This window comes from Sitophilus oryzae, unplaced genomic scaffold (assembly GCF_002938485.1).
Source record: "Sitophilus oryzae breed Bouriz unplaced genomic scaffold, Soryzae_2.0 scaffold_41_pilon_pilon, whole genome shotgun sequence".
In the NCBI taxonomy this organism is placed as follows: Eukaryota; Metazoa; Arthropoda; class Insecta; order Coleoptera; family Curculionidae; genus Sitophilus; species Sitophilus oryzae.
The window spans coordinates 6,482,114-6,496,261 of NW_022146996.1; the positions used below are offsets into that span (position 1 = coordinate 6,482,114).

A 14,148-nucleotide genomic window follows, 5' to 3' on the forward strand; every position below is an offset into this window, starting at 1 on the left:
CTTCTTGCAGCAGTTTTTGTCAGTTAGGCAAATTTGATTTACTAGTAAAATGCCACTGAGAAGCTAGTTCCGCCATATGTGGATAGGCAATGAGCATCATTTAAAATTATTTTTCAAATATACAGGGTATGTAAGAACTAAGATCCACGCCAAAGTAATATTTTTTCTTATGGAATAGCCGGTATTATATTTCATATTTGGATCCATAGGCACAAAATAAAGAATTAATTATAAGTGTTAAATATGTTTACAAGCTTTAGTTTTTGTGTTATTTAAAGATATTTAAATATGCATGCTATAATAAAAAAAGATTGTCAACACCCTGTACATTGCTTTTCAGAATTAATTCATGTGCTGGCTTTTAAGTCAAAGAAATAATCTTTACTGAAAAATTTGATTGATTCGTAATTAAAATGCTCTTTCAAACTATATTAGGGTTTCCAATACCTATCTAGCTCAGATTTTGAATAAAGAGCAATTTTTCAATAAAATCAAATTTTTCAATACAATAGCAACTAGTGTCGTCATGTCAAGTTTCTAGTGACAGTTAGTAGCTATTTTCAAAATCGAAATTAGTTTATGGACTTTATTTAAATTTATACCAGTTTACTTTTATTTAATTTACCCTTATAATAGTTTAATAAATAATATTTATTAAATATGTATTTATTATTCTATTAAGAAAAACAAATTCTATCAAAGAAGTAGTTCTGTGATTTATTTTACGATGACTTGTAGATATATGGATTTTCTATAAAAGAGCCAATTATTATGACAAATTAATTTTCTTCTCTTCCAACGACAGGTTTTCTTATAAACCACAGTACCAGCTCTCCGAAACAGGACAAGTAGTTTTTCAAAGGAAAGCTTATCAGGAAGATTCCTATTTGGATATCTTTTAATATAAGCCCTTGAGACCAAGAAGCAATTTTTCTTACAAAATAAAATCACTAGTAACAAATTCATTCGTTCCGCTAGCAGATATTGCTTTATTTTTCTTGATAAAATAATGAATACTTACTTATTAAACTGTTATATTAATTTAAGTAAATTATATTAATTTAAGTAAACTGTTACAAATCTAAATAATAATGTCCATAAATTATATCGATTTTCATCAATCGTTATTAGTATCATATCAGATCACTAGAAAATTGCCATGGCGACACCAGCCATCTTGATTGCGATTTTATTAAAAAATCGCTTTTTGTTCAAAATCTGAGCTAGCCTTTTTTGGGCCCAAGAATCCAAAAATGGAATAAAATACCGAGTGTTTCATAAAAAAAATTAACTTTGGTATGGATCTTAGTTCTGAAACACCCTGTATATTTCAAAATAATTTAAAATTGTGTACATTGCCTCCCCACATATACCCATAAAATATTTTGCTTCTACATATTTACGTTTTCGTATAATCAACCGAGGCGAATGAGGTGCGCCACCCTGTATACATTATTTGTATCTGTTGTACCAAAAGTTAAAACACTTATGAAATTATTTTTTACAAATACATATATTTCAGTACAGTTTGACAAATATAGGAAGAGACTTGGGGATAGCACCGGTCGCGCACACGATAGAGAGAGAACGCATTCGGCGGAAGAGAGATGCAGTTACGCTACGACAAATCTGATTAAAGCAAATTTGTGTGCTGTCCACTGCGCATCGAGGGGCGTCTCTTATTTTATATTTCTCACGTCTCTAGCTATACTTGTTAAGTTGTACTGCACACTGTACGTTCATGTTAAGCGTCCTCAGTAAGTACGTTAAAGTTTATTTGTTATAACTTTCATAAAATCCAACAGACACGTTTTTTTCATTCTTCGGTTTACCCAGACTTTGCGAAATAACAACATACATACCACGCGTCATCACTCACGTTCTGTAATTACAGACCATACACAATCGAACTGTACATACACATTCAACAGAAGGTACTCGTATTTATAATATCTCGTATTATTTACAATTATATCGGCCCAATCAATGTTGTGTACATTGACTGGTTTCGACAGACCTAACAGCGACTCAAGCCTTCTGGAAATAATTGACTTTAGTGAGTGAACTAGATAATAATCACCTATAAAAACGCGTATTTCAATAAATACCTTATTAATATGTATATGGAAAGTTACGTGAAAAATATATAAAGAAATATATTACTATATTTTGTAAAATATGTATCTACATTAATTTAAATGCCTTTTAGTAATTTGAATTAAAAGCTGCAATATTTAGTGGTACTGAATTAATAAATGATTTAAGCTATGATTTCAGAAAAAAATATCAAATTTGTTATAATTTTAAAGAACCGTAGAAAGCTTTATACATCTAAGAATATACTTTCCGACAATAAACTATGGGCAAAGTTAATTTTAGTTAGGTCAACTTCATAACTTTTTAAATTGTTGTTTTATGATTTTAGTAAAACCCTTGATTATAGATGTAGACAAGGGTAAAACTTTTTTCAAAGTCTGTCTTTTTGCGTTTTTCTTTAAAAATATTACTTTCATCCCAGTGAGCATTTTATTCCTTTAAGGAAAAAGTCTTCTAGGTGACGTCGTTGTTACGTTACCAGGCCCTTCTTGTACCTTATATGAAACAATAAAACGCAGATACGTATCAGTTCCCTAATGTTCCCTATATGTGACAAAACTTTGCTCACGGGGATATGTGTAGAGATATACGTATGTCTAGAGATATTATCCTAAATTTTACTTCTCAAAATATTGATTGTCTGTTTATTATACAGGTAGAAACCAAAGTACTTTTTTAGCCTCAAAATATAAATGATCTGTAGAAAATTAAGTAGGTCTACTATCTAAGATTTGGCTTCAAGTATGACTTTTTCTTTACACAATATTTTTTGATTCGTATTAATATATACTTTTCCAGAGAAGATCCAACTTATTAAATAAAGTGTTGCATTTTTGATTTTAGTTAACAATCTAGAACATTGCATTATCTAATGAGTAGCTTAAACAAGCATCCAAGAGTTTTAGCGCGTATTGCCTTTTTTACTATGACTACTATCAAAAAAAGTTGCAAAGTTTTAATGCAGTGTTCAAATACGTTTAAGTTTGGTCCATGCGGTGGCCATTTCAAACGCTAAATTTTTACCTCTTCGAGATATTTTAGCCTGCATAACATGATCTGCAAGATTTTCTTTAAAAAGTTGTTATTTTTTTAAAAAGCAGATATTTATGTGAATAATAAAACAATGTGTAAAGAAAATATTGAGACCAAAATGTGATAAATCTAATAAAGCTAATTTTGTACAGGGCGTAAAGATTTTTGGAGTAGAATTAAATTTTGTTTCTATTTATACAATGATCAGATGATCAGCAATAGCATGAGCGAGACTGGTCTTGCTCTTGCGGTCTTGTTCTTGGCTTTCGAGAAAAAGCAAGACCAACACCAATACCAAGACTAGCGTTAGATCTGCAAGACCAAGATCAAGACCGATCAGTACAAGACTTACGCAAGATCAAAACCAAGATCAGGCCCCAACATGCAAGCTTCCTTCACTAGTTTTATGAAGAAATTGCCTCTAGTTATAATCTATCAGAAAAGTACAATACGTGCAAGAATATTGCAGCAAGACCAAGATCAATACCAGATCCTGCAATGCCAAGATCGAGATTACTGTTAGACTGCAAAACCAAAACCTAGACCAAAACCAAGACTATGGAGGTCTTGGTCTTGTTCATTCCTGTTCATCACTTAATCAGGATAATATTCTAAAATTTAAAGAAGGCGTCCATTCTTCTCAAAGAGACCTGCTTTAAATTAGAGAGAAGAAGAAAAAAGACTCAAAGTCTCACAAAATACAATAATTATTAAGCAAATGAAGAAGAAAAAAGACTCAAAGTCTCACAAAATACAATAATTATTGTATTTTGTCTGATGATGCTCGTATGAGCGAAACACGTGTCACTGTTTAGGTTAATATAAACGTTGGGATTGAGACTTGTGTGATGAGTCTTTTTCTTCTTCTCTATAATATTCTAAGAAACATGTATACACGTTCAAAGAATGGAAAGACGATTCTGGAATGGAATAAACCAAGAACATTCTGGTAGAACCATTCCAGTTCAGAATTAGATCACATATGTATGGAATAGAACTACCGAAAGTCATAAAAAATCATTCAAAGTAATAAGTATTGTATTTTTAAACAAACAAATTCTCAATTATTAAAGACTAGAGAATGAATTTGTTGATAATAAATAAATTTAATTCATTGAGTATATCATATCTTCACAAAACCTAGTAGCAAGGTAACAACTCTTGAAACAGACATCACATTGAATTTTCTATAAAATAAGACATTAGTATATGGCGTAGTGTTTATATGCAATACTTTCCTTCCTTTTCAAACCAGTAATAGTTCATGCATTCACTGCAGAAAACGGAAACCTTCTCTTTCTCATGTCTTCATAGAATAGGAAATATACGATGTGTGATACTAATATAACCACAATTAGATATTAATAATCTTTAATAATATATCAATTAGATTTAGCCTATCAATTTGCATCCAACTTGTTTGCATATAATTTTATTCATTCCAGTCATATAATTATTATCTATAGCTCTCTGAATATACATAAATTCTAAATGGAAAGTTACATTTACAGTTCATTTTTAGACCAAGTTACCTTTCTGCAATAAATCATGCTTATCTTTACTGTTAGACATAGTTTATTCTAATGAAAAATATTGCTCTGTTTTACTATACCATTCAATATCAATTTAGAGAAAGTCTCTTCATCGTTTTGTTGCAATAAAAGTTAAAAATCCAATAAATTAATATTGTAATATTATTTTATTTTTCGATATTATTAAAAAATAGATCCAATCAACTGGGACTGATCGGTTTAGCTATGGTGAGATAACGCATTATTGAAAATTAGTTTTAGTTTTTTCTTCAAGTTTCAGATAATTATGAGAAAGTTTAAAATATAATTTGATGATTCAATTGAACAAACGAATCACTTAAGTATAGACCTACGAAATTGTGTTTTACTACTTTGTAATGTCATGAAATTTGTATAATTTTATTTTACTATAGGCAAAATTTTAAAATATACGTCTCAGGCTTAAAGAAAATAATTTGATAAATTGTCATTATTGTGTTGCTTGTGTAAGGTTTGTGGTTTAAAATTGTTAAACAAAAATTATACAGAGTGTATCAAAAAACATGTGCCATCTCTCGTGTGGAGATTCCTCACAAATAAGCTTTATTTTTCATATCAAGATAGGTCCGATTCTACTTTGTTTCGTAGCTACAAGATGTTAAAGTCTTAATATTTTTCCGATATATGATAATTTTCTTCCAAGTACTTTTAACGTTTCGAATGAAATTTTGGGGTAAAAAGTTACTATAAATGCGACATATTTTAAAGCTAAAAAAGTGTCGACATATTCACCAGCGACGTGCATATGGGTTATCAATGGAATAATTTTCTAAAAAAAGCATGTACGCCACTGACTTGTTTTCGCTTGTTAGCGAAAGAATGTAAACAATTTAATGCCGAATTAAAAGTTGTATCTTGATATTTTGTCGATTTCAGCCTCCTTGATGAGATAAACGCAATCTTATTAATTTGCCGTGATCCAAGTCTAATAGCAACCTTTAAAAAAAAATAATATCATTAACTTGCGAAAGTTTTAGATAAGTACTCATCGATTCCTCATCAAAAATATGAAAAAAAGTTTCTATAAACATGAAATGCATAGTTTTAGAGTTACAGGATGTTAAAACTTTTTAAAATTAGGTTTTGTGTAATTATCTTAAATACCATTATTTTTTATTTTAAATTGATCTAGGTTGGACTAATAGTAGTAATAGCTAATGGTAATAATATTTAATAATAAATTAGGTAAAATATATAATTTATTAATTTTATTTTTATTTTAATTTTATTAATTTTGATAAATAAAATTGCGTTTACCTCATCAAGGAGGCAGAATTCGACAATATATCGAGAGATAACTTTTAATTGGCATTAAACGGCCTATATAATTTTGATATCAAAAGAAAAAAGTCAGTGGCGCATATGATTTTTTTTTGAAAAAATATTCCAGTGATATAACCCTGATATGCACGTCCCTGATGAATTTATCAACACTTTTTTAGCATTAAAATATGTAGCACTTACTTATAGTAAATTTTACCAACTTAAAATTTCATTCGAAACGCTAAAAGTACTCGGAAGAAAATTATAATAAATCGAAAAAATATTAAGATTTTGGATCTATGTTGATATGAAAAATAAATGTTATTTTTACGTGAGGAAACCCCCCCCCCCACGAGAAATTGCAATGTTTTTTGAGAAACACCCTGTATATAATAGTTCCAAAAACTACAACTGTGTGTTGTTTATAGAGAATATGTCTGTCATATGTATATCTGTCATATAGACAAAAAAACAATCGAGGGATCGAGGGGTGTCTCACTGTTGGAATTGTACATTTTCTTGGCGGTTACTGGCAGCCGCTTGGCAATAAAATTATATTTTGGCAGTACATTTTTTACCCAAGTGAAACGCCCCCTCGGATACAATAATTTTGCCACATTTTTTAACAAAACATGAACTGAAGTTCAGCGTTTCAATTTAAATATGTTTCAATTTTTAAATGTTGTAAACTCTGTCATGTAAAAAATGTTTATATAATGGTGAAATGTTTGTTGGAATTGCATAAAGATGTCTTATCTTATTTCCTGGTTAAACTGGTTATTGCATAGCAATTAGTTTAACAACAAATTGCTGTTCTTCATTTATAAAAATAATATTTTGGTTCCTGTTGGCCAAGTTAAACAAACGATATAGTCATCATAAAACTACCGATAAAGGTATTAAACATTTTATAAACTGACCCATTTTATCAAATATTTTCTTATTCAAATTAATGAACATATACAGAGTGTCCCTTTTTACGGAGTCTTTTTTATTTTATAATGAAATCAATATTAATAAATTCTTAAACAAGTTACAATAATTACTAATAATTTGCGCTGAAAGATATAACGCATTGTAAATCATAAGGTATGGGTATAGTACCTATAAAATTTTACATATAGAACATGTTTGAGACACCCAGTATTTTGCAAAGTTAATTGCAGAAGCTAATTATTTTTTTTAGGAATGTGCTGTAGAAAAAAGTGTGCTGTATTATTGAAATAAGTTTCAATGTTGACATATTGTTCGAAGGTATAAAAAGGTGTTCCTTCTTTAAGTGTAACATAGTTAATTTTGGCCTTGGTGAACTTGTTAACATGTGATAGTATAATAATATTTCTAAAGCATTTTATTTATTGCTGCCTTCAGGTGCCATTAAACGCAATATTCTGTATTCAGTAAAACAGAAGCAAATGCAGAAACCGGTAGTCCTCTCAAATTTTTTAATAAATAGTCATTTTTTTTTTTCATTTTCAAACTATATTTTAGATTTATTTGAAAAACTGCAAAGAGAAAATATATTTCTTTTATCGAAATCTAGCAACCCCGGAAATATTTTCACTTATTTCTCACTCTGTATAGTAAAAAATGATTAACCCAATTTTTTTGCGAAAGAAATTCAAAGCCGTGTTCCTGGGATCACAATATACCACCCTTAAAAATATGTTCACTTAATTAAGACTCACCCTGTACAGTAAAAAATTATAAACCAAAGAATTCAGTAATTCTCTAGTAGAATTTAAGCAAAACATTTTTTTTTATTTTTAATACAAAATAACTCAATAACGCAATTTAGGAGTAATTTGAAAAACGGTACAGAGAAAATGTTTCTTTTATAAAGATCTATCAACCCAGAAAATATGTGCACTTATTTAAGACTCACCCTGTATTTGAAAAAATACATGAGATGAATGTTACCACCCAACTTTCCCCTAATATACAGGGTCGCTGTTATGTATGGAAACGGTCGATTGTTAGGTAAAATATAGGAGGTACCCCAAAAAGTTAAATACAAAAGGTATAGGGTTTATAAATATCTTTTATTAGCGGGTAATACATTTAAGTATACAAGGTCGGTCATAAAGTCGTGGCACATAAAAGTTTCATTTTTTTAAATGGAATCCCCTGTATATTGTTACATATTTCGGTTCTTTCTTCAATTCTAAGCAAAAATCGAAATACACAATGTACCTCAAACCAACCGTTTCCGAGTTATTGACTTTTGAAAATATCACTTAAACAATTTGATTTAATTAATTTCGATATGTTCAGTTTAATTTAACGATGCCATTCTGCCAAAACTGTGATAATTAATAATATTTGACATTAGTTCTCAAGTTAACATTTATAGATGTATAAAATCCGAGTATATCAAGTCTGGAAATTACAAAATTTCCGTTTATCATTTCAATTCTTCAATTTATGTACATTGTGTATTACGATTATTGCTTAAAATTGAAGGAAGAATTGAAACATGCAATAATATACAGGAAAAAAATAAAGTTTGATGTGACACAACTTTATGACCGACCCCGTATACTTAAATTTACTAGTAGCTAATAGGAATTTAAAAACCCATTACAACAGTACCACAGTTTCGGCAGAATGGCATCATTAAATCAAACCAAATACATCGAAATTAATTAAATCGAATTGTTCAAGTGATATTTTCAAAAGTCAATAACTCGAAAACGGTTGCTTTGAGGTATATTGTGTGTATTTCGATTTTTGCTTAGAATTGAAGGAGCAATTGAAATATGTAATAATATATTGGGGGTCCTATTTAAAAAAAAATGTCAATCTTCAATACTTTATGAACGACCCTGTATACTTAAATTTATTTCTCGCTAATAGATATTTAAAAATCCTATAACTTTTGTATTTAACGTTTTGCGGTACCTCCTATATTTTACCTAATAATCTAACCTAACCATACATAAGAGCGACCCTGTATAAGCGCTACTCTAGTATTCTATGAATGTATTGTCCTGTTTTGCAAATCATAAGAGACAGTTAAAAGGTGCATAATAAAAAAATAGTTAATTAAAAGAACTGTAAAAATGAACAGAGTCACTGGTCTTGAACAATAAACATAAACCGAAATTTTATTACAGGATATGATGGCAAGCAATACGTCTGTCTATAATGTCTATATTGGCAACGAATCGTTTCCGGTACTTTCAAATTTATTAAAACGACATCTAAATATAACTATACAGCTAGAATACTTACCGGTGGTGGTTCAGAAGAGCAGTACTCAGAGGGCGGGTACTCCGGCTTAATGGTGACGGTGGCCATCGATTCGGGAGCCTGCTTCTCCTCCATGATTGTCGTCGTCGCAAATGAGACTAAATGCAAAATCCGTCTCTGTCGTCGATTTCTCTTTTCCTTTGCAAAAGGCGAAAGTTTCTCGCTATAGTGTTGTTATTATTGTTGTTGTTATTGTAATAGTTTGTTGTTGTATCGTTGACCGGCTGCTTAGACCGACTGACGTGACTGGGGACGGGGCAGGAGCCTTGTAAGCGTTGCCCCTACCGCGAGACGTGGACTCGGACCCGCGGCAGGCAGGAATTGCTAATTGGTAAATTGTTGTTGCTAAGAAACTAAGAAGAGGCGAGCGGTTGATATACACCGCCGTTCATTCTAGAAAACACGCAGTGCCGAGGCCGAACTATGATGTTTTGTAAACATCGAATGGGTTTGAAGTGGTTCCGCTCTCGGCGTACTAGTTTATCTTTACGACAAGTTAAAAATTTAGTTCCTGCTGATGAGTATATACAGTGAAAAATCTCTAAGTCGAATCTTCAAGGGGCCGGAATTCAAATTCTTCAAATTATCGGAAATTCGAATTGCAGAAAAATACGTTATTAAAAGCCAGAATGTAGAATGTATGGGAGGGGAGTTAATCACCGCGACCTTACAGATCTATTTTGTCGTCATTTCTTAAGTTATAACTCATCATACAATCTCAGGACTTTGACAAAAGCCAGTATCTGAGACGGTTTTACAGAGGATAGTTCTCCATCTCCGATATAACTAAAGTTCATGGAAGTGTTCTAGCGTTTACCTATTTTCCCCACAGAATCTGCATTTGTCGTTGTTTCTTATTAGCTTTACTGAGGTGTTCGTTGAGGAAACAGTGTCCTGTTAAGAAACCCCTAAGAATTCGAAGATTGTTCTTACTTAAACCAAGGAAAATCTTTGATTTTTCTCGGACGTAAGTTTTGAGACTTTTTTTCAAGTGTCTTAGACCGTTGGAGGATTCCCATTCCAGGTTACGGATAGAGTCTTCCAGGCTCTTGAGTTTCGCTTTAAGTTGGTTTCCAGTTGGGAAGCAGAACGGTACTGGCTCAGTTAGTGGAGTGAGAGAGTGAGAGCTCTTTTTCTAACTACATTGTTTGCTTTTTCGTGGCCTCCTTTTTGGTGGGCCTCCCTCTCTTGGTGGGCTGGCACGAAGAATAAATTGGATGTACTGTGTTGTTTTAATCTTCTATCCTAGACATAAGATGGAAACATTCTCCAATACAAATTGGGGAAAGGAGTTGCAGATGGGTCTTTTGAAGAAATTTTTAAAACGAAATATTTTAGGCCCGATTCACTGTCAGAGTCGTCATCATCACTTTCAGCTTCAAAACTGCTTGAAGAGAGTGACTTTCATATAGACTTAATAAGTTTATTTAAAAAACCTAAATCGCCCATCACTCCCACTCAGAAGGACATGAAATGGCTTGGCATTATGAAATTGACAAATACTTATCCGATTCAAGAGTTGGCGGTTCTGAGAATATTTTAGAGTGGTGACGAAGACACGAAAATGTTTTTCCAAGTTTAGCTACCATAGCCAGGGATTTTTTAGCCACACCAGCGTCGTCAGCTCCTGTTGAAAGACAGTTTTCTAGAGCCGCCCTTACTGTCACAAAAACCCGGAACCGATTAGGCGACAATGATGTTAGAAGCCTTATGTGCCGTAGATCTTGGATGGCGAACGACAATATTAAAGGCCTATTTTAAATGTATTATTATTTATTTTAAATTTAACTTTGCGGAAGAAGCCATACATAGAAAAATCAGTTTTATTAAGTCGTTAAGGATAATCTATATTTACGTTATTATTATTACTATTTACGTTAATAAATAGTTTCTTACTTTATTTGTTTTTCATTGTTGTTTTTTTAATCCGCAATTCTTGTTAACCTTAGAACTTCAGTTTTTTCAATAAAGTTTATTAATGCAGAATTTTGTGGTTGATTAAAAATATCAAATGAAACTTAATACAAAGTGAAGTAATCAAGTAGCTTGACAAAAATCAAGTAGTTGTAAGCAATCGCTTGACTTTTCAAGTACTTAAAATTGTAACTACTTGACTTGATTTCAAGTAAACACATAATAATCGAGTTGGCGAGTAATCAACTCGAGGGAGGAGGGTCATGGTCAGGTCCCATATGTCCCTCTTTCAGAGAAAGAGGGACATATCCTCTATTATAGATACGGGACAACACCGGTATCAGGTCTAAGGAGAGACCAAGTTAAAGAGGTGAAGAAAATGGAGGCAGATCCTCCAGCCTCCACCTCAAGTGTACCTCAGCCGGAGGCAAGCTCCTCGACTGTGAAGGGCACGGAGGGCCAAACTCCAACCGTGGAAGGGTTTGTACCCTCGGAGGAAGAACTGTTGTCAGAGGAGGATGGGAAATATCATGTTCCCTCTAGAACAGGGGTATGATGGGTTATAGACTGTGTGATGACTCAAGGAAGGGGGGCACAATAGATCTTTAAGGTCGCAGTGATTATAACCCCCTCTCTTACTCATTCTACATTCTAGAGAAACTTGTCTCCTCAACGAACACCTCAGTAGATCGAAGAGAAAATTGGGAAACACTAGAACACCTCATCATTGAGTGTACCGAGACGACAAGCGTTCGTGCCATAAAATTTGGTACGGCTGATGTCGGAGATAGCATGTCCATAGCTAGCCTCTATGGAACCGTCTCAGATACTGGCTTTTGTCAAAGCCCTGAGACTCTATGATGAGTTATAATTCTTTATAACCCAAGAAAGGGGAATACATAATAGATCTGTAAGATAACGGTGATTAACCCCGCCTAAACATTCTACATTCTAGAGAAACTTTGAATTACAGAAAAATACGCTAAATTAAAGGTTTAATAGAAAAAAAACGACTACAAACATATAACATAAAATAATATTTAAATATCGCTTTCCCATTTTAATTTTTCTAAAAATCGTCTAATCGTTTCTAAAATATCTCACTACTTTTACTGCAACAGATAAAAATCGCATGAGATGCGTGCAGAGACTAAAGATCCATACCGCATATGCATAATGCGCTGCTGCGGTTTGGTTTGGTTTGGTGGTCGATTTGATGGGTTGTGCGGCTGTTCGTGGTATTGGGCGAATTTCTAAAAGATCTACAAATCGCAGCGGCGAACCGCATCGAAGCAATGCATAAACGGATCGCATCATAATCCTTAATTAATCCGGGTGCGCCTCAAAAGTGGCTCACTCCTATAACTTTTTTAGTTTTTCAGATAAACAAAGCGGATTTGGTATATTAGTATGTGACATAAATTAGGATTGATTGACTTATTCAATTGTTTTTGGTTACTTCCTGTTTCACCGGAAATGACTACAACTTTAGATTTTTAAATAACACCCTCGGTGTATTTCTACTTTGTTCGATAGAAAATGACACTCTGAATAGAATGACATATCATATGTCAACTTTTGACATTTTCGCATATGGTTTATTTGAAGTTGTAACATGCGGTTCATCGCGCGGGTTGATAACGACAAATTCACTCGAAATACCAAGTGTGTGGTACCAAATTATTTGTACAAAAATGCTTTTTTCAAATATGGTAATGATCCACAATATTTATTATTTTTTTATTTCATGCTAGAACCTAACTAAGTACTGTTTTTCATATCTCCTATATTTTACATAATAATCGACCGTTTCCATAAATAAAAGCGACCCTGTAGATATCGATTTGAACCAAACCAAAAACTTAGAGGAAATTGGAACGAAAAATGCTAAATTTTGTGTAAGAGGGAGGCTAGAAAATCAAAACTCTATCTACGGAGATTTTACTCTCGATTTTATCACGAATAATCTTGTATAATTCTAAAAGTTTAGTAATATTATTTAACTATATATTTAACAGTTATTGTATATATTTAATAATACATGAGTATTAAATTTATACCCGTACGAATATTATACGATGAATATCAAGTGAAAGTTATTATTTTTTTATTTCATGCTAGAACCTATGGCAAGTAGGTCTGTGTCTATGCCCTTTGATCTTAAAATTCTTAAACCAGGCGTTTCTAATAATTTCCGTTATATAGTGATGTATACGTATATATAATATCAATTTATTATTAAGAAAGGTGTTCAGGTTTTCTATTGCTAATTTATTTTTAGTTTAAAAAATAACTGATTTATCAGCAATAAAATAGCAATAATAAACTTAAGTACTGTTTTCCATTGTGATAAAATTTCAACCCACCAGCCCTCCCAATTACCAGTGTCAATATGTTAATCCCCCACAAGTTATACTATCAAAAAAAGCTTCACTAAGAAAAAATACTGTAGCAGTTAATATTACAATAAAATTTTTAAAATATTATATTCTTGACAAAATAGCAGAAGAAAATTTATTCATATAAAAATTAAAATATTTAATATTTTAATTTTTATATGAATTAATTTTCTTCCGCCATTTTGTCAAGTATATAATATTTTAAAAATTTTGCTCTCTGAAAATAACTAAATTTCATTTCATACTAACTTCCTAACTTCAAATATCTTAATCCTATATAATTTCATGATAGGTACCTAGAAAATTTATACAGGGTTTTTCAAAAAACGTGCCATCTCTTGTGGGGAGATTGCTCACGTAAAAATAAGATTTATTTTTCATATCAACATATGTCCGATTCTGCTTTGTTTCGTAGAGACATAGCTTAATAGTTAGACATAGCTTTTCGTAGAGACATAGCTTTAAGTTAAAGTCTTAATAATCTTTCAATTTATTATCATTTTCTTCCAAGTACTTTTAGTGATTCGAATGAAATTTTGAGGATAAAAGTTACTATAAATGCTACATATTGTTTCAATGCTAAAAAGTGGATAGACATCAGGGACGTGCACATGGGTTAT

The 14,148-nt window shown here is 31.8% G+C and overlaps 1 protein-coding gene across 1 annotated transcript in view; it reads right to left on the bottom strand.

Annotated features, from left to right (window-relative positions):
- The window catches only part of LOC115885732 (putative mediator of RNA polymerase II transcription subunit 12), an 88,572-nt gene extending 78,907 nt beyond the window's left edge, over positions 1-9,665 (bottom strand). Inside the window, exon 1 of the mRNA XM_030904727.1 lies at positions 9,198-9,665. Coding sequence (XP_030760587.1) covers positions 9,198-9,290 — 93 coding nt within the window. The 5' untranslated portion in view covers positions 9,291-9,665. The remainder of the gene's footprint in view (positions 1-9,197) is intronic.
- Between the last annotated feature and the right edge of the window lie 4,483 nt (positions 9,666-14,148).